Genomic DNA, 22,316 nt, shown 5'->3' with positions numbered 1-22,316 from the left:
GTACCGAATAGTTCGAAGCTTCGTTCATAATGTTGACATTCGAATTCTAAATCGTAATTTTTTTTCTTTTCTTTTTTTTTACATTTTTATTTGCCAAGGTATGGCGAGTGCCATACCTTGCCATACCAAAATGACGCCCCTGGTACTGATACCTCTCCTGTAGAGAGGGAGAGTTAAAGGGTCAATGCACCCCATAAGATACTTGCACTACTGATATTTCTCCTGTAAGGAAGGAGCATTGTATATATGGATACTGATATTTCTCCTGTAAAGAGGGAGAGTTAAAGGGTAAATTCACCCAATATGATACCCGGACCACTGATGTTTCTCCTGTATAGAGGGAGAGTTAAAGGGTTGATGCACCCAATAAGATACTTGAATCTCATTGATAACACATGTTTTTCTCCTGTAAAGAAAGATAGTTTAAAGGGTCATTTCACCTAATAAGGTACTTGCATTCCTATAACATTGAATATTTCTATTGGTACTTTGTTGGTATTACACCTGCAAAGGAAGAGTTTAGAGGGTCATTGCACATAATAAGGTACTTGCATTCCCTCCACACTTAAAGGTTTAATTTAATATGTTTAAATACTTACCTACCGAACTGAAAATGATAAACTGATATAGAGTTTACTGAAATGATAAACTGATATAGAGTTTACTGAAATGATAAACTAATATAGAGGTTACTGATCTGCATCTGCAGAAGAAATGATAACGAGTGAACTCACGAAAAAGGGATACATCTAATGTCTAAACTTAAACCTAGCTTTTCGCTAATGATAACCTCAGAGACGTCTCTGAACTGAACCAAATGTGTTGATCCTATCAACCTAGAACCTGATACCAGACTAACCTTCTTGAGAGAAGGAGTCGTTCTGAACCAAATGTGTTGATTCAATCAACCTATAACATGATATCGATCTAACCCTCCTGAAAGAAGGAGTGGTTAGAGAAAGAACCTAAAAAGGGATATTTCACACTACCTCACGTTACTCATTGTATGTATTGCAATTGTCTAGCTAGCGCTGCTGTCAAGAATAAATACCGGTCACTGTTATAACCTTGTCTCTGGTCTACTATTCCTTTTACTGGGTATATCACTCCTCTCCTCATTTGAATCTAGAACTGGTCCGTGGTGAACAGCTGTTACTGTTAGTGACACTAGTGCTAAACATGGGATGGACCTGAGGGAGGGGGTAATATCAGACCGCGGAGGGATTGATGATCCGATCTACCTCAAACGGTCCCACGTAGCAAGGTGCCAGCTTCCGGCACGGGACCTGAAGAGGCAAATCCCTAGCCAACCATCAGACACGCTGGCCCGGGTGGTAGACGAGAGCTGGGATTTGTCTGCGATTAGCGCTCCGCTGGGCCTGTTCCGTAGCCTTGACCAGAGCACTGCGGGCAGTCTCCCACACACGGAGACAGCGCTGGAGATGGGCGTGAGGTGACAGCACGGCAATCTCCAACTCCTGAGAGGAAAACATAGGGGGCTGGTAGCCCAGTGAGCATTCAAAAGGGGACATACACGTAGCTGCGCTGGTCATGGAGTTGAGGGAGTACTCCACCCAGGAGAGTTGTTTACTCCAGGACACTGGATTGCAGGGCAGTCTCTAAACACTGGTTGGCTCGCTCGGCTTGTCCATTAGTCTCAGTGGTGCGTTATTGAAATCATCTGGGGTTGCACGCACCTAATGGCGCCACATGCACGCGCGCTCCCGGCGCGTGCGCGCGCTCCCGCGAATGCGCATTTAATGTCCCCTCGCTTGAGCACAGACTAAAGACGGTGCCTAATTGCCTCTACGAATGGAATGTAACACATGTCATTCACAACAAGTTAGGTGTGAATGTATCTGAGAACGTATTTAACACACCTGACGACCGGCGCTATTGATATGCAAATAGAGAGTAGTTATCTGGGGTTGCACGGAGTGCAACTCCGTCCCATGAAGAACGCATGCCTGATTAGTCTGAGGGTGATATCCGGAGGACAAACTGATGGTGGCCCCCAATGTTCCCTCTAATTTTATTTCGGTCTGAGCAAACACTCAAACCTCCTGAGCAGACATCAGCAACTACTGAGCAACATACGTCACCTGCCGATTAACCGGTTAGTTGATAAGCGGCTGTTTGTAAAAAATCTGAGAATCTTAATTTCCCTCAATGTCTAACATAAAAATCTATACATTTTGCTGATACACTGAAATAATACAAAAAGGCATATTATATTCCTTAATCGAATATTTATTTGACCATTGATTGATGATACAGAGCAAAGTCCTTACTTTGGCTGGGTTGGCGGTGGCGGTGTGAGTCGTGTCACTAACTTTTGTCTTTTTAAGAGGCTGACTTGTCATTATTTTATTAAGTGAATTATCATGCAACTTCAAGGGTGACCATATTGTGATTTTTTTTTAAAGAGGACACTGCCTTCAGCCTCAACTTCCTCAAGATACTTAATGATACTCGAAGTTTACTCAAAGATGCTTTATCATTTTAATATATTTAAAGTATGCCTCCTCTGTATGGATATAAAATTATTGTTTATATTATTTTACATAACAAAATAATATCTCTCTATAACCAAAGTTCTATTTCATTCTGGCCTCCGCTCAGCGTCAGTCTGCACTGACTTCACTTCGTGCACGTGCACTGAATAAAAAATTCCACAATGTACCTTTACATACCAACATTCGTCTGGCCACACCCCTATCCGCTTACCTTCATAAGCAGGTGTGTGGTCACCTACTCGCCTCCTTCTTCACTTTCACCACAAGGAAGTGCCTTCGGTAGATACCCACACTTGACGAGGTTGTTTAGTTGAAGAAAGTTGATACGTGTTTAAATTTTTTCTTGCTTTTTTCTTCTCTCATATATTTAAAAAAAAAAAAGCTAAGTCATAATGTTTACCTCGGAGGGTCACACTCGCAACGCCACCCTTCACCAGCGGTTCTCCATTGCCGCCTCTGTCGTACGTCTTGGAGCGGGGTTGAGGCCTCTCTCGTGGTCGGCAGCCACGCCCGGTAAGTGTCCGATGGGTAGTTTGCCTCTCCAAGGAGCTGGTGAACCAGTGCCGTCTCCTGTGGGATGGCCTGGTTCTGGCTCTGGTTCCTCTGCTTCCGGGGAGTCGTCCGCTGTTGGGCGGCCGGCGACTTTGGTTGCGGGGGATTTGAGACGCAAACATTTTGCGTCAGCTCGCTCCCGTCGCAAGATGGTGGCTTGCAGACGCGAACGGCCTGGTTTTGGTGAGTTGCTGGAGCCGGATGAGGATGCGTCTGACTCTACATGGCCAATGGAAACAGAGGACTACATGATAGAAGCGGACGGGTTCTTGTTCGAAGGCCCGGTGGAGACATGTCTCCCGCCCGTCCAGGTAACACTGGAGGGGGGTGAGATGTCTCCTTGGGGTTCCTCGTCCGCAGATGTTGGGTTAACACCTCCGACTCGGCGGCGGGATGCCCTGCTATCAGCCACATCAGAATGTGGCTCCTTAACCAGTGGTCTGCTGCATGTGAGGGACGCGGGCTCGGAGGCGGAAAGTATGCAGGGGGAACTGCGTGCTTTGTTCCCCGAGCTCATGGCGGCGGCGGCAGTCGCAAACGGCGTGCCGCTGCCGCAGCCACTGCCTGTTCCTATCCCTGACGATCTCATAGGTCATCTATGGCAACGTCGCCCGGTGAGAGGGGTGGACGTTGTCTGCCCATTTTTCCCTTCAATGGAGGCCTACGTCCATCAGGGACAGGTGGTCTCCCACATCATGGGCCTTACTACCGCCTACGTGCAAGTCACGAGGGTGGTGGGTTTGGTAGAAGGCATGAAGGAGGGCGTGCCTCGGCTTGATAGGCCGATGGCGACGCTCCTTTGTCCTGAGGTGGTGTGGGAGCCATTACGGAAGCCGGTTCCTCAAGGGAAATCGGCGAGGCGGTTGGCTTACTGGAGTGACCAGTCATTTATCTCCGCGACGCAATCTCTGGCTGCCACTTCCAACATCGCGCAGCTGGCGAGATTCATGTCCGGGATACTGACGGGCGGCACGGAGCTGACTGATTTACAGCATGATCAGCTCGCCCAGGTGGCAGGAGCCATCCTGCATCTGATTCAGCCGCAGGCTATAGCCGCTGGGAAAGTGCGTGCCCTGGCCACTCTGATCCAGCGCCACCTTTGGCTGGAGCAGGCGCGTGTGCCGGAGAAGAAGAGGACTCCACTTCTGACGGCACCCCTTTCCGATGCTGGACTATTCGGGTCGGCACTGCAGCTGATGACCTCAACCTGCAGGGAGATGCAGGAGGAGCGCTCCGTGCTCCAGCCTCATTTCCCCCCGCCCGATGTTGCCGGTGGAGTCAGACGGCCGCCGCGTTGTCGAGGTTCCTCCGCCGTGGCCGCCGCTGCTACCACCGCCACTGCTGGACCTTCGTCGAAGAAGGCCAGGAGGAGAGAGGGCGCCTCCGCCACTGCAGCCGGCACATTTTACGGCCGGAGATGACGGTAGGGATCGTCGTGACCAGCCGCTGATCGTTTACCGTCCCTCCGGGGCTCCACGGGGTGGAAAACCCCGAGCGGCTCGTGGCAGGCGTCGCTAAAATAATTGACTTTTTCCCTCTGTGGTCCCCCCCTGTTCCCTTCCCGGCCCTACTATGATTTTGTTGAGAGAAATAAAGAGTCCCTCCTAAGGGAGGGACTGTATTTTTTGTTAACAAACTGTGTGTTTATTCACCAAACATATGATGGGGATGCAACGTGTGAATCTTTCGCTAGTATGGGTTTGATAGGAGGGCTAGACGTTACATTCATGTTAGAGCTTAAGCAAGGCCTGCAGCCTACACTCGGTTGAAAAAGGGTTTTTTCTGCCTCGACCTGAATCTTCACATAAAGGTAGAGGTTAGTTGTGTGCTCTGTTGCTTAAACAGTGATATTGAGCTGCAACACTATTGTGTTGGTTTGCAGTAATGCTCGTATGAAAACGTACCGCGGCTCAGCCGCTCTCTCTCTCTATCAGATTTTTCGGTGTCTTACAACATAGATACGGGTGTCGGGTTCACACATACACAACTTGGCCTTGCTATAAACCCTGTTCACAGATGTGTCTGTGGCTAGCGTGCATTGAATTAGCTTGCGCTATTCATTAGCATTGCTACTGAAGGTATCATATGGCTGTTGTTGTTGTCGTATGCAAGGGTTGGGCTTGCGAGGGGGTACCGGATAAACCCCTCCTTCCCTCTTCTGATTGGTCAGGGGGTTATTGGACTCTCTTTTCATTCGGTCAGGGCCAAGCTTGGCACGGGGGGGGGGGGGGAAGGGTTTCCCAGACTCCGCACCTATCTCAGGCGGTTGAGTCTTGGGTTTCCCCCTGTCATAGCAAACGTCACTAGGCACGTTTCTATTGGACGACGGCTTCCGTGAGTTTAGACTCATATGTAGGGTCTGTTGTTGTCAAGTTGTCGGGGCAGAGCGTAAGAACATACTGTTCTACTACGCTCGATATACGTGTAACTTGAGTCGGTTGGTCACATGACTCAATGTTACTGTGACTTTTCAATCTATGGCTCATGTGGGAAGTCTCTCTGAGGAGTTCCGTCTCTCCTCTGTGGTAAGGGTGGCGGGATGTAAAAATGTAAACAATTTTTACCCTCGGCTGTGTCACGTGGGATTTATGTCAGTCGGTGTTTCTTTCTTTTTAATAATAAAAAGAGTGGAGAATATGAAGCATGACAAACTTCTTGTCGTTCTCCCAGGCGACTTGAAGGACCAATGTTGGTGTCTGGTTAGACTATCCATTGATGTGTTGGGTCTCGACGCATACATAGTGCTGGCTCGAGGTGTTTCTGTTGAGAATCATGCAGGAGGCTAGTACGCCTTGGTTGTTCGTTATTAAAACAGCGTTTTTATAGGGCAACTGGAATGGGGGATTTTTTCCTCTTCCGAGAGCCTGTTACTGGGTCTCGACGGATTCTCGTTCATATCTGGGGGATGTTAACGGAATAGATCAGAACATAGGTAGAGAGGTCTCACGGTCTTGGGGTGGGCCACTGAGCGCGGTACGAATGGGACCGTCTGGGTGGCGCCCTCTTTTCATGTTTTAGATCGACACGCATACCTACCCACTCTCCTGGAGTGGGCATGTCGGCGTGGTTAGGGCACGGGACTGGTTCTGGTCGCGCTGGTCCAGGTCAGTTAACCCGTTGTCCGCCGGGGATGCAGATCTGCTGTTCTGGTACCCTGAGGGACTTGTGCTTTTTTCGGGGGGGGAAATGCTGCGTTATGGAGACCCTTTGTTGGGTACACGTTGTACCTGGCACTATTATAAGGGGCTGGTTCTCCTTTCTTTCGCTCCTCTCTCACGCATGGCGAAGAGGGGGCTGTTGGGGTGGTCTTCTGGACCTCCTCTGGTAACCCTGTGTGCTTCCCGAGCCGCCGGGCCCGGTCCGAAGTAATGTTTCGTTGAAACCGTAGGCCTGGGATAACCCTTTTTTCTTGAGGGGTTACAGGAACAACCACCGTATGTGGTACCAAGAGGGTGGTTGATTCCCTGGTGTGTTGGAGCAGAGTCAACTCCCGGGTTACCCGGTTGAGTGTCCCCCTGCACATTCATGACGTCTGCCAATCGTGTCAGCCTTCTCTGCCTCGACCCCTCTGGGTGGTTTTTTTTTGATGGAGGCTTTGTCATGGTGCGCAACAATGCTAGCATAAGCCCCTTCCGCTGGGGGGCTGTTTTCAGTTGACCCCTTTGGCGCCTGTCTCGTCCGCAGTGCTCCAGGCTCGGGTCTACAGCCTGCTGCCTGGTTTCCCCGGTGCGCTGCCTGCTTCCGTTGGTTAACCTTTTGAATGCTTTACGGCCATGCTGACTGCCTGTGTTGCAGGGTCAGTGTGCCAGGCGGCGTACTAATGGGGGGAAAGGGCCCGCTCTTGGAGGGGCCCTGTCCGAATACGCTGGCGATGTGGGGGGCGGTGTCACTAAGTGACCGCCTGGTGGGGTCTTGATGCCTGGCGTCATTGACCTCTCCAGGCCCCCTTTTTCCAGGGGATCCAGTCCCTTCAGTGGGTCTGGGTCTTCCTTCGCGCTCCGCTGCTACGGCCTTGCCACAGGGTTGAGTTTGCTCTTGACCCCGTGATTTTGGGGGCAGTAACGAGGGTTGTTTCTTCCGTTCGTTCCCTGGTGGCATGCGGGTTGTGCGTGTGCATAGTCGTGGGGTCAAGCCACGGTCTGCTCACCCTGTGCGTTGAGTTGCTCGAGTTCCTCTTCGCACGGTCGGATCCGTCTCCCTCCCGTCCTCCAATAGGGAGGGTATCCCTCCATTAGGGAGGGTCGGGGGGCTCGGTCCTCCCCGGTCTGATGGTTGTGGGGGGCCTCAGCGGGGTACATTTGTCGAGCTTCTGGCTTCCGCTCAGCTCCTCTTGTGCAGACTGACGCTGAGCGGAGGCCAGAATGAAATAGAACGTAAGGTTATGTATATAACCAAGTTCTATGAATTCTGGTGACGCTCAGCGTCAGGACGCCGCTGCGGCCCTTGATCTCGCCTTGTGGTGAAAGTTTGGGAAGGAGGCGAGTAGGTGACCACACACCTGCTTATGAAGGTAAGCGGATAGGGGTGTGGCCAGACGAATGTTGGTATGTAAAGGTACATTGTGGAATTTTTTATTCAGTGCACGTGCACGAAGTGAAGTCAGTGCAGACTGACGCTGAGCGTCACCAGAATTCATAGAACTTGATTATATACATAACCTTACGTTACTCAACATGCTGTATTATGGCTAAAGTAATCTATCTGACAAATCTCAAGAAAATAACTAAATCACAGCCGGCCGTGATTTTAGATTTCAAGTCTTACTAGACAAAATAAATAACAAGAAGAATATGAAGTAATGTTCTAAATAATACCTCTTCTGTATTAGAAAATCAAGCTTTAAAAAATATATCTTTGTATCTTTTCAATGTAATGTAAATTATAAAACAGTAACCTCACAAAGATACTAATTTAAAAGTGCACTATGCAGTTTCGGATTTGTTAACATTTGCATAACTTGCAATTAGTGTACAAAACTAATTTATTACACACATAATCCTTAGAATGATTGTATCATAAGCATCTTATCAAACCAAAACATAGTTTTGAGGCATCAAAATAGTTTTATACTATTTTCTTTCTCCCTCTGTATAGCTGAATATACTTCGGTCAACTTTGCCATCAAACTCTCGCCTCGCACAGCTTTGTTTGTAATGTTTTTCTGTGTCCATGTGAGCTTTGAGATCGCCAGCACCTTATTAGACACAGAAACATATGGTCAAGCTTTGCACGCGTTGCACTCCGCTTCCAATTAGTCTCGACCGGGACGGTAAATTGGGAATTTTCTCTGCAGTTCATCTGTAATGTACATTCGCTTTGGCATTGTGAGCAGAATCAATGCTGGTCGAATCTGTCCGCTCCGCTTCCTCATCTGTTGTGTGTGTGCGAGCGCAGTAGCGACGCCCACAAGGCACTGAAAGCGCGGTTTCTCTGGGTAACGTCACACGCAACAGGGTACCATAATATTCCGTGCAACGCGCCAGTCAATTTAACTACATGCATATTTTACACAAACGTTTCTGTGCGCGACATATTTCAGATGTGCGCGGGAGCGTTTTGCCATGTGCGAGCGGGCGCACCTTAGAGGGAACATTGGTGGCCCCCATACACCGACAGAAAGCCTGCCACACCCGGGAGGAAAACTGAGGACCCCGGTCTGACATGATGTCCTGGGGAATACCGTGTAGGCGTACCACATGGTCTACCAGGAGCTCCACGGTCTCGGCGGAGGATGGTAATTTCTCCAACGCGACAAAATGAACCGCCTTGGAAAAACGGTCCACAATAGTTAGGATAACAGTCTTTCCCTGGAAGTCCGGAAGCCCAGTAACAAAATCCAGTGCTATGTGGGACAATGGACGGGTGGGCACAGGTAACGGACGTAGGAGGCCGGCGGGGGGGCGATGAACGGCCTTACTGCGGGCACAAACCGGACAGGCAGCAACAAACTCCCTAATGTCTCTCTCCATGGTTGGCCACCAGAAACTCCGCCGCAGGAAAGATAGCATTCTCCCGATGCCGGGGTGACAGGAGAACTGACTGGTGTGACCCCATTCAATTACCTCCGATCGCACCAGGTCGGGGACAAATAATCGGTTAGGGGGCCCATTACCAGGGTCTGGGTGAGCGTGTTGGGCGGCACGTACCCTGTTCTCCAGCGCCCACATCACCACGCCTATCACCCGGGAAGGAGGAAGGATGGTGTCCGACCCCTCCTCCGCAGGGTTCTCAGGAAATAACCTGGAGAGTGCGTCGGCCTTATCGTTCCACGGCCCCGGGCGATAGGTGAGGGTGAAATTAAAACGGCTGAAGAACAGAGCCAGTATATTAAGGGGTTTAGTCGGGTGGCCTGCAGAGAATTTACTCTCCGGGTGGATCTTACAAAGGTAAGGTTCTTGTGGTCTAACCACACCAAAAACGGATCTCTGGCCCCCTCGAGCCAGTGTCTCCACTCCTCCAATGCAGCGTGAACCGCCAGCAGCTCTCGGTTACCGATATCGTAGTCTCTCTCTGCCGGGGTGAACCTACGAGATAGGTAAGCGCAGGGGTGGAGTGTCTCATCCTCTGAGGACCGTTGTGAGAGGACGGCTCCGACCCCGGTATCCGACGCGTCTACCTCCACAATGAAGGGACGGGTCGGATCTGGATGAGCTAGCACGGGTGCTGTGACGATTCGAATAACCTCTTAAGGGCTATAAATGCGGCTTGCGCCTCCTGAGTCCAAACAAAAGGCCGGAGTGTAGAGGTGAGCGCGGTCAGGGGCGCGGCCACCCGACTAAACCCCTTAATATACCGACGGTAAAATCCTGCAAACCCCAAAAATCTCCACATCTGGGTGCGGGAAACGGGCTGGGGCCACTCATCCACCGCCTGGATCTTACAGGGATCAGCGTGCACCTGACCTCGCTCCACTATATGCCCCAAATACTCCACAGAGGCGGTGTGGAAACTACACTTCTCTGTCTTTACAAAAAGCTTATTCTCCAGGAGGCGCTGGAGAACTAGCCTAACATGTTGAGGATGCTCGGCCGCGGTACGGGAGAACACGAGTATATCACCGAGGTAAACGGCGACGAACACGTTAAGCATGTTGCATAAGACATCGTTAACCAACACTGCGGGGGCATTAGTGAGTCCAAAAGGCATTACCAAATACTCAAAATGCCCCAGGTTGGTACGAAACGCAGTCTTCCATTCGTCACCCTCCCGAACGCGGACGAGGTGATAAGCATTACGGAGTGAAAACGGTTGTATGCATAAGGGGCTCAAAGGTAGAGCTCATTAGGGGTAAAGGATAACTATTCCTCACCGTGATAACGTTCAACGGCCGGAAATCAATGCAGGGGCAGAGCCCTCTGTCCTTCTTCTTCACAAAGAAAAACCCTGCTGCCACTGGGGAGGAAGAAGGACGGATGAGCCCTGACACCACGGACTCACGAATATACTCCCGCATTGACTCCTTCTCTGGAATAGACAGGTTATACAAGCGATGAGAAGGAAGGGGGGCTCCGGGGAGGAGCTTGATGGCTATGTCATAGGGACGGTGAGGAGGCAGGGACAAGGCACGCTCCTTGCTAAAAAACGTGGCAAGGTCATGATACTCCCGGGGAACACCCTGGAGATCCGGAGGTGCAGGCTCGGGTTTTGGACCACTGGGAGGAGTCGAGGCCAATCGGGTGACCAGCTCCGAAACACTGGCGTCTAATTCCTCGATAGAGGTGGTCCTTCCCTTTGAGCCTGCTGTATCGCCGGGGTCCATAGTGGCGAGTTCGTACTGTTATGGGAACAGAGGTACGGGACCCGTAATAAGGCAATACAACAGGTTCAAAAGGAAAAATGCCAAAACGCTGTGTATTTATTCATAAAAGGTTCAAGGCAATACAGAAACAACACAAACCTAAACGACTGTGGTGGTGTAGTGTGGGCAGGTCGGAAGCCTGCGATATGAAGTGTGTATTTACAAAATGTGTGCAGGTGACTATGTGTGTGTGTCTTAACAATGTAGAATGGAGTCTTACCGTGTTGTATATGTAGTGGGTCAGGGTTGCCTAAACAACTCCAGGAATAGTCAGGAGTCCCGGGGGAATTTAAAACGAGGGGCAGGCGAGGGGGGGGGGGGGGAACACGGGGTGGCAAGCGAGTGGAAGAAAACAACGAGCGTGGCGGTTTCTGGGACGGCATCCCCCACACTAGACGAAAAAAAGAGAGAGAGGCGAGGGTTAACCAGCAAACAATTAACAAAGCTACAGGGGAGAAAACAAGGGTACGGTTACCAGCCGGTAGATACAATACGCGCATCCAACAAAACGAGGGTTCAACAAAAGTCAGAATTCTCAAATGCAATCTCAATACGCAGGAATAGACAAAATAGTCAAGAAAAGGTAACGACGCGGACCTACTGCTCCAGGCAGAACGAACTTGCGTTGTCCTCAGGGATGGTCAAACGTTTATACTCCCCTCCGTCACTGGGAAAGAGACAGGAGCCTCTGATTGTAGATTTGCAGCCGGTGTGGAACAAGTGCGTCTAGGGAAGCATGCGTGTCGGGACTGAGTGACAGCGCCACACGACCTCTGGGGGGAGCTATCAGGCTGAGGCACCTGTTCAGATGCAGTCCTCACAACAGTTAGTCATGCATTCATGATGAAACATAATACCTATGATATAGATTTGATTTGAGAATAATAGCGGGTCCAGGCAAGAAACGGCAACGGTTATAGTATAATACAGGAATAAATTCCTCAGCATTTCAGGAATTACCCCAGACCGATCTAAAAACATACTTATATTCACCACGGTATAACGTGCGAATGTATGCATGGTAAAATTATCTCTTTTTTGCATCTTGACCGGAAGAAAGTCACTGTCAAATGACCATAGTATTGTATCCATAGCTATAATATAGAATATACTTATAGCTCTACAAACAAGGTGACGGACTCCTATCTTTTAAAGCGTGGCATTGAATAGATGGGGCCCGAAAACAGCGTGGCACTCAAAGTGTTAAAAACTGATCTTGGCAAAACTGGTTTTAGATATTATGCTTTGTACAAATGGAATAAACTACAGACCACTCTGAAGTTAGAACAGTTCATTCTATTAGACAATTTTTGTTTTGAACTCTGATATGTTAGATGTTGCTTGTTTAAATTTGATATACATGTTTGTTGATGTTTGATTTTTTTTGTCTGAACTGTACTTGTTTGTGTGTTTTTTTATGTCTATTGTAAACAGGTCACGCATGAAAAAGAGATCTCGGTCTTATGTGTTTCACCTGTATAAATAAAGGACAAATAAAATGTGTATGTCATTGAGTGCACACTGCACACTGTGCACACTTCTACACATGTATATTACACACACAGGGCTAGATCCACAAAGAATGGATTGCACAGTGCTAATTGCACCCTTACTTACAATTCATTATTAATTGAAAATGGGGGACCCTGATGTAAACAAGACGAAAGTCTTTCTCTGGTCTGCATCCTCTTAACAATTGTGTGTATTGAGCCGTACTGTATTGTACCCATTCTGCAATCTGTTAATACAATTTTCATTCAATCAATCACTGTGCAGGTAAGGGTGCAATTATCACCATGCAATCCATTCTTTGTGGATCTAGCCCACAGTCTTCAGGTCCATGAGAAATGGAAATATGGTAAAAAGAATAAACAAAACGGTTCACTCACTGTGTACCTTCACTGACGGCCTCCACCTTATTGTTTCATTTATATATTTTTTTAAAAACATGATTTATTCCATTCATGTCTTAATTATAATGGATTCTTCTTTTTTACAGACATCACATTTTATCACAAAAAACAAATAGCACTTAGATAGATAAAGTATAGATAAATGTGATCTAGCAGTAAATGGCAAATATTATAGCTTCATTGTTTTAAAATCCCAATAATGTTGTGGGTCCACCAGACATGGGGTGAGTAACAAAAACGCGAACACCAAGGGTTAACAGCTACTTTAGTTAAGTAGACAATAATGAGTGATTGTTAAGCCACTTCGATACTATAGATAACCTTGGGCAGTTTTTCACTAGTATTTTCTAAAGTCACACAAGTGATCTCAAGTACACATACATATATGTGCATATCAAGGAACAAACTAGACAAGAAAGTTTTTGATGAATACATACATTCTTATTTCTATACTGTATATAAGAAAAGTCTCAACTATACTTAAATTTTCCCCTCCACACATTGAAAATGAAATCTGTGTAGGCCTACATACTGTATGTGGCCCTTGTTCATGTTCACATATTGATAAGGCCTATTATAAGGCCATAATGAATAACATGTGAACATGCAGTATACATGACAGCATGTGTTGCTGTGTTGCAGGTCAGACAGCGCTGCACATGGCTATTGAGAGGCGGAGCTTTGACCATGTAAAACTACTGGTTCAGAAAGGAGCGGACGTGCACGCCAAGGCCGCTGGGAAGTTCTTCCAATTCCATACGAAAACGGGTTTCTATTTCGGTGGGCATGTCATCCTGATTTCTTTTTTTTTTCTGTCCAGACCTGCATTCAAATGGAATTTAATTCTTAGCCTTTGTTTTATCCTGGAGTTTTGGATGGGTGATGTTTGCCACATAGGACAATACTCAAGGAAAGTGCATGTGACAGCCCATATCAGGGACGTTTTTAGGACGATTTGCCCACCGGCACTTTGGCAACCCCTAGTGGCTCGGTGTGCATATTTTGTAATACAATATATATATATATATCGATTTAAAGCCCCATTTGTTGCCTGTGGATAGCCCTTTCAGGTGACAAGATCCATTGAGCGGTTCTCGAGTTACATGCCGGTATTTGAGGCTTGTGCAAAGTACACGGTATTGCGCAACATACCACTCCTGACTCAGGCTGCAGTAGTTCCGTCAATCTAGATCCGATCTCGAAAATTATTGTTGATCGTTGTAGCCTATGAGTGTGGCTTCCAATGATACCCCATGTGGGGATGTGTGAATCAGGGATCTAGGTGAACAACTAAATTCTTTAACAGGAAGCCAAATGAATTGAAGTCTATGAGAAAACAGAGTTTTTCTTTGTACACAGTTTACCAAAATCAGTCCTAATCACTCATTTCTGAATGGATCTTTATGAAATTTGAATATGTACTACATAAGGCTTCAGACTATGGCTCCGTTTGGATTTGTAAGCCATACCACCTTCTGGGGAAATACTACCTCTGGACTACTAACTACTACAGAAAAACTTGAGTAACAAGTTTTTCTACAACTCAAGTTCAGACCTATGGTACTCTATTACGTTAGCACTAAAAGTGAATTTTCTTTCTGGAATCAGAAACTTCAGAATGTCCTCTTTCAAAAGAGACCAGGCTCATGCATGTGCTATAAGTATAAAGTATGTTGCTTTGGTTTGCAAAAAAAGTATGCAGTCCTCAAAAACTAAAACTAAAATGGCCAATTTTGGGGGCGCTTGCGAACCTATTTTAAAGTGGCATTACACTTTTGTGGGATTAACAATCAGCCTGACATTATTACACCTAGGGTAAGCACTTATTCCCTCCTCCCTGAACATTTATGGAGATGGGCCTTTTAAGTCAGTGATAAAAGTCTGTCAAGGATAAGTGAGCTCCTGCACTGATTATTATAGTTCAATATTCAATATTTGATCACCAAAAAAACCCAAAATGCATAAAAAATCCCCCCCCCCCCCCAAAAAGGGCCCCCAAAAATCGGGCTTGCGCGTTTCGCACACTCGCTTCACACAGGCCCAGTGCCCTTTTCAGCCTTTGAGCACCTGCCCCTCTAAAGTCCTGTACACGTCCCTGGTTGGCATGTTCCTTTAGCATGCAGCAATATAAAAAAAAATTTACTTAAAGAAAATAGACCATTTGAATCAAACACTACAAGACAATTGTATTATAGGATAAAGAAAAAAAATATGTTGCATCACATTGGCATTTGTACTGGAAAATACTGTTATACCATCAAAAATATATAAGAAAACTGTTGAGACATGATATTCTGGCTATTTTTATGATATCACCCATCCCTACTAAGAATTATTTTCTAATATTATATAACACAGGTTTCTATGATGACTTTCTATTGCTCAGCTTGATTTCTGTGTTCCCAATAGGTGAGCTCCCCCTGTCACTCGCAGCCTGTACCAACCAGCTGGACGTGGTGACCTTTCTCATGGACAACCCTTACACATGTGCCGACTTGACTGACAAAGACTCCCAAGGAAATACGGTCTTACACGCGTTAGTTGCCATTGCAGACAACACTCAAGAAAACACAGACTTTATTACAAGGATGTACGATCAGATTCTGATCCAGTACACCAAACTGAATAAAAGACAGATCAAATTAGAAACTATTGAAAACAACCAGGTCCTGACCCCCTTGAAGTTGGCAGCCAAGATGGGCAAGATTGGGGTAAGTTTTACATAGACCTGCATGTAACATTAACATGTTAACATATTGCTTTCCTCTTGGTAATATTTGATGGAACATTCTCTTAAGCTGCAACGTCCCTCATATGGGAAATTTTTCTGACTTTTCTGCAACTGGCACTTTGGCGACCCCTAGTGGCTCGAGTGTGCATATTTTCTAATCCAATATATATATCGAATTGAAGGCTTATTTGTTGCCTGTCGATAGTTACATGCCGGTATTTGAGGCTTGTGCAAAGTACACGGTATTCCGCAAAATACCACTCCCGACTCAGGCTGCAGTAGTTCCGTCAATCTAGATCCGATCTCGAAAATGATTGTGGATCGTTGTTCTGTTCCGTAATGGATCTCGCTCGGCGTCACTTCCGCACAAGGGAGGCCGAGCGAGAGCCATCGGCCGACAAATACACCCCGCTGAGGCCCCCCACAACCATCAGATCAGGGAGGACCGAGCCCCCCCGACCCCCCCTAATGGAGGGCACCCCCCCTATTGGAGGATCACGGGAGGGCGACGGACCCGACCGTGCGAAGAGGCACTCAAGCAACTCAACGCACAGGGTGAGCAGACCGTGGCCTGACCCCACGACTACACACACGCACAACCCGCATGCCACCCGGGAACGAACGGAAGGAACAACCTCGTTACTGCCCCCAGAAATCACGGGGTCAAGAGCAACCCCAACCCCGTGGCAAGGCCGTAGCAGCGGAGCGCGAAGGAAGACCCAGACCCACCAAAGGGACTGGATCCCCTGGAAAACGGGGGCCCGGAGAGGTCCATGATGCCAGCATCAAGACCCCACCAGGTGGTCACTTAGTGACACCGCCCCCCACATCGCCAGCGTATTCGGATAAGGCCCCTCTCAAGAGCGGGCCCTTACCCCCCAATAGCACACCGCCTGGCACACTGACCCTGCAGCACAGGCAGTCAGCATGGCCGTAAGCACCCAAAAAAGGCTTACCAACGGAAGCAGGCAGCGCACCGGGGAAACCAGGCAACAGGCTGTAACCCGAGCCTGGAGCACTGCGGACGAGACAGGCGCCAGAGGGGTCAGCTGAAAACAGCCGCCCCGGCGGAAGGGGCGTATGCTGGCGTTGTTGATCACCATGACAAAGCCTCCCTCAAAAAACCCAGCGGGTATGAGGCAGCGAAGGCTGACACGATTGGCAGACGTCATGAACGTGCAGGGGCACACTCAACCGGGTAACCCGGGAGTTGACTCTGCTCCAACACACCAGAGAACCAACCACCCTGTCGTTACCCTATGCAGTGGTTGGTCCCATAACCCCCAAGAAAAACTCCAAAACATACCTGCGGACACTACCGCAGGACAATGTTTCAGTTTCCAACAGGGTTATCCCAGGCCTACGGGTCGACGAAACATTACTTCGGACCGGGCCCGGCGATACGGGAAGCACAGGGTCCCCCGAGAAGGTCAAAGACCACCCCAACAGGCCCCTCTTCGCCATGCGTAAGAGAAGAGCGAAAAGAATGGAGAACCAGCCCCAATCACCCCGTACTTGGTATTCCCAGGCGGTCTCCCAACCAAGTACTAACCAGGACCAACCTGCGTAGCGGCCGAGATCTGACGAGATCGGGCGTGTACAGGTTGGCACGGCCGTAAGCCATTACGACAGTGCAGAGTACAATGTACCCAACACGGGTCTCCATAGCGCCTAACCCCCGTGACACCCGGACCGACCTGGCATTTTTCCCCCTGGAAAAAGCCCAAGTCCCTCAGGGTACCAGAACAGCAGATCTGCATCCCCGGCGGACAACGGGTTCAACTGATCCGGACCAGCGTGACCAGAACCAGTCCCGTGCCCTAACCACGCCGACATGCCTACTCCAGGAGAAGGGACAGATATGCGTGTTGATCTTAAAACATGAAAAGAAGGCGCCACCCAGCCATTCTGTGCGAACCGCGTCCGGTGGCCCACCCCCAGGGCGTGAGACCCCTCTACATATGTTCAGATCCATTTCCGTCATCATCCCCCAGATATGAACGAGAATCCGTCGACAACCAACATAGGTCGTCGGAAGAGGAAAAACCTCCATCCCAGTTGCCTTATAAAAACGCTGTTTTAACCCCAAGCAACCAAGGCACGCCAGTCAGTCGCCTGATGTTCAACAGAACACCCCGAGCTAGCACTATGTGTGCACCGGGACATAACCACATCAATAAACAGGCTAGTTAGACCTGTCATTGAATCCCCAAGGCGCCCAGGGGAACGACAAGAGGGGTGTGATGCTCCCTAACCCCAACTCTTTTTTAATAAAAAAGAAGGAAGCATCAACAGCATAAAGCCCAGTCTGCACAGCCGGGAGTAAAAACTGTTTATATTTTTACATCCAGTCACCCCTTCTCAGAGGGTTTAGACCGAAATTCCCCAGAAAGCCTTCCCACATGAGTCGTAGTATGAAAAAGACATGGCAACTGTGAGTCACGTGACCAACTGACTCAAGTTTACACATAAAATCGAGCGTAGCAGACCCCTAAGCCCTACGCTCTAACCCGACACTTTGACACCACAGACCTTACGTAAAGATCTAACTCACGGAAGCCGTCGTCATAGCAACGTATATGCTATGACGGGGGGAAACCCCGTACACAACTCCTGTTTGTAATAGGAGCCGCGTCAGGACAACCCTTCCCCCCCCCCCCCCCCCCCCTCCCCCGCCAAGTCGTTGAACGGCTTGGCCCTGACTGGCTCAACAGGAGATGAGAAAACCCCTTCGACCAATCAAGTGGGAAGGAGGGGTTTATTCGGCACCCCCTCACAGAAAACCCTCACCCCTACACACAATAACAACTGTAGCATATGAGACCTTTGGTAGAACGCTAATGCATAGCGCAAGCTAATACAATGCCCGCTACCCACAGACTGTGAACAGGGTTTATAACAAAACCAAGTTGTGTGTGTGTGTGAATCCTACACCCGCATTCTATGTCGTACATAGAAAAACATTGACAGAGAGTATAACGGCTCATCATACAAACAGCTTCTACCTGCATGTGGAGTGTCAGGCCAAGATAGAAACCATTCTATAACCGAGTGTATGTTGCAGACCTTGCTTAATCTCATAACACGAACGTAACTCATCCCTCAATGTATACAAATGCAGATTCACACTTCGCAACCTCATCATATGCATTGGTGAAGAAACACACAGTTTGTTTGGCCAAAAAATACAGTCCCCCTTTAAGGGGACTTTTTATTTGGGCACAAAATATATGAGAGGGCCGGGGAGGGGTACAGAGGGGACCACAGGGGGAAAAGTCACTAATCAGCGGCGTCTGCTGCCTCGAGCCGCTCGGGCTTTGCCACCCCGAGAAGCCCCGGAGGGACGGTAGACAATCGGCTGCTGGTCTCGTCGATCCCTACCGTCTCCTCCGGTCGTAGATGGGCCGGCTGCAGCAGTAGCACCGTCTCTCCTCCTGGCCTTCTTTGATGGGCCAGCAGTGGCGGCGGAGGCAGTGGTAGGCACGGCTAAGGTAGGTCGACGTCGTGGAAGCCTTCTGACTCCACCGGCGAGGACGGGAGGCGGAAAATGGGGTTGGAGAACGGATCTCTCCTCTGCCATCTCTCTGCATGTTGATGTCATCAGCTGCAGGGCCTTCCCGAACAGTCCAGCATCGGAGAGGTTGGCCGTCAGAAGAGGGGCTCTCTTCTTCTCTGGCACACGGGCCTGCTCCAGCCAAAGGTGGCGCTGGATCAGAGTAGCCAGGGCGCGCACTTTCCCAGCGGCTATGGCCTGCACCTGAGTCAGATGTAGGACAGCTCCTGCCGCCTGGGTGAGCTGATCGTGTTGTACCTCGGTCAGCTCTGTGCCGCCCGTCATTATCCCAGATACAAATCGAGCCAGCTGTGCGATATTAGACGCAGCAGCCAGCGACTGTGTACCCGCGACAAATGACTGGTCACTCCAATATGCCAATCGCCTAGCCGATTTCCCCTGGAGAACCGGCTTGCATAACGGTTCCCACACCACATCCGGACAGAGGAGAGCGGCCATCGGCCTATCAAGCCGTGGCACACCCTCTCTCATACCTTCAACCAACCCCGCCACCCGCGTAACTGGTACGTAGGCGGGAGTAAGGCCCATGATGTGAGACACCACCTGGCCCCGACGAACATAGGCCCCCATTGAGGGGAAAAATGGGTAGACAACGTCCACCCCTCTCACCGGGCGACGCTGCCAGAGATGACCTATGCGATCATCGGGGGCAGGAGCAGGCAATGGCTGCGGCAGCGGCACGCCGTTTGCAGCAGCGGCTACCGCCATGAGCTCGGGAAACAAAGCCTGCAGTTCCCCCTGCTGACCTTCCTCCACCGAACCCGCATCCCTCACATGCAGCAGGCTGCGACTGGTTAAGGAGCCACAATCTGATGTGGCTGATAGTAGGGCATCCTGCTGATGAGGCCAAGGTGGTTCCTCGACATCTTCAAACAAGGCGTCCCAAGGAGCCATTTCTCCCCCCTCCGGTGTTTCCTGGATAGGAGGGATACTCGCCTCCACAGGACCTTCAAACAAGAATCCGTCCGACTCTTCCATGAAGTCCTCAGTTTCCATCGGAAATCCAGAGCCGGACGCATCCTCGCTGGTCTCCAGCAAGTCCCCAAACCCAGGCCGTTCGCGCCTGCATGCCACCATCTTGCGACGTGAACGGGCAGACGCGAAAAGTTTGCGTCGCAAATCCTCTGGCTCCAAAACAACCGCCCGTTCACCAACGGACGATTCCCTGGAACCAGAGGAACCAGAGTCGAGATCAGGCCATCGCCGGAGCGACGGCACTGACTCCTTGGCTCCTCGGCGAGGCAAACTACCCATCGGCTGCCTCCTGGGCTGGGTCGGCAACCACGAAAGTGGCAGCAGCCCAGCACCAAAACGCACGACGGAGGCGGGAATGGAGAACCGCAGGTGAAGAGTAGGTCTACTCTCCGAAGAAGACATTATGACTTAGCTTTTTCTATCGAATATTTATGAGAGAAGAAAAAACTAAGCACAATGTAAACTCGTCACAACTCTTTTCAACTAACAACACGTCAAGTGGGGTACTACCGTGGCACTTCCTTGTGGTGAAAGCGAGAAGGAGGAGAGCAGGTGACCACACACCTGCTTATGAAGGTAAGCTAACGAGGGGTGTGGTCAGATGAATACTGGTATTAAAGGTACATTTGTGGAATTTATTCAGTGCGCGTGCACGTACGCGAGGGAGTGCATGAGTGATGCCGAGCGGATCCCCTAATGATACAGAACTCAGAGCGTTGTCTAAGTATGGAGTTTATTTCTTTTTTAACTATCTTCTGTCTATCTTAACTATCTCTTGTGGACAAGAGTTTTCCTCCCAAATCAACCTGCATCTCCCAATCATTAGCTCAATTTAGGTGGCCTGATTCATGCCTGCCTAAAAATCTACCTCCTCTACATTTATCTCCCTCACGGATAAATTGAATGGCTGCACCCTCCATCCGATTACTGAATTTTACATCAAAATGTACTCCGTGGATGACATGATAACATCACGTTACTGTTTACACAATGTCTTGTGGTCTGTAACTTGGCAACAAAGAGAGCTGCTATTGGTCGAGTGCAAGATACGTGACCGAACTCGCACCAATTACGTCAAATAAAACTTTAAACTATGATTGCGCAAAACGGGCTAGTTTGTCAATGGAGAACTTTTTGTTCCTAAATCTACACCAATATATCTTTCACCCAGAGTGAAAATTGTGTAGTCCACCGAGGTGGGAACGGGATGAAACGATACAGCCTTCACCTTACGGCCTAAAAGGGCAGACCAAGAAATTGGCATTGCTGGTGGTAAAAGGGGAGGGGCCTAATCTGATGGGGAGAAATTGGCTCAAAGCTATGCGGCTAGACTGGAGAGCCATTTTCAGACTACAGATAGGTCAGCAGCAGGAGTTAAATGCTCTGCTAGCACAACATGAGGATGTTTTTAAAGGCGAGCTGGGCACTTAGTAGGGGCTACAGCAAAGATATATGTGGACCCAGAAGCTAAGCCACGGTATTTTAAAGCTAGGCCATTACCCTATGCTCTCAAAGAGAAAGTGGAGACAGAGTTGGTCAGATTGGAGAGGGCAGGCATAATTGAGCCTGTGAATTTTGAGAGTGGGAGTGAGCAGCTCCCATAGTGCCCATACTAAAACCAGACAAGACAACCCGAATATGCGGGGACTATAAAGTGACAGTGAATCCAGTGTCCAAGTTGGATAAATAACCTATTCCAAAAACAGAGGACTTGCTGGCGATATTAGGGGGGGGACAGAAATTCACAAAATTGGACATGTCACAGGCCTATCAACAGCTCCCACTGAATGAAGAACCTACGAAATTCACAACAATAAACACCCACTGGGGTCTGTATCAGTACACCAGGCTACCCTATGGGGTGTCATCAGCACCAGGCATAGTCCAGCGCACCATGGATAACCTACTACAAGGCCTTCCCCAGGTGGTGGTGAGAATAGATGATATTCTGGTGACCAGTGACGACGATGCCAGCCATCTACACAACTTGGAGGTAGTGCTGAAGAGACTCTCAGCTGCAGGACTGCGTCTGAGGGGGGACAAATGTGTGTTCATGGTACCAGAGGTTGTTTACCTGGGTTACCGAATTAACCACAAAGGGATTCAACCAGTGGCTGACAAGGTACAGGCCATTGTAAATGTCCCACAGCTGACTGACCAGACACAGTTAAAGTCTTTCCTGGGCATGCTAAACTATTATCACAGGTTCCTGCCAAATGTGTCTACCATATTGGAGCCACTACACAAAGACCCCATG

At 49.0% G+C, this 22,316-nt stretch overlaps 1 protein-coding gene across 2 annotated transcripts in view; it reads left to right on the top strand.

Moving 5' to 3' along the window:
- Positions 1-22,316, top strand: part of LOC311226946 (transient receptor potential cation channel subfamily V member 1-like) — a 90,966-nt gene that overhangs the window by 32,159 nt on the left and 36,491 nt on the right. For both annotated transcript variants that reach the window (XM_084312411.1, XM_084312412.1), the window contains 2 exons: positions 13,422-13,559; positions 15,189-15,490. In XM_084312411.1, the coding sequence (XP_084168537.1) occupies positions 13,422-13,559; positions 15,189-15,490 (440 nt within the window). The remainder of the gene's footprint in view (positions 1-13,421; positions 13,560-15,188; positions 15,491-22,316) is intronic.

The sequence above is a fragment of the Notolepis coatsorum genome, assembly GCF_963971535.1.
Source record: "Notolepis coatsorum genome assembly, chromosome: 1".
Taxonomy (NCBI): domain Eukaryota; kingdom Metazoa; phylum Chordata; class Actinopteri; order Aulopiformes; family Paralepididae; genus Notolepis; species Notolepis coatsorum.
The sequence above is the reverse complement of the archived record's forward strand: the minus strand, read 5'-3'. Positions and strand labels throughout refer to the sequence as shown.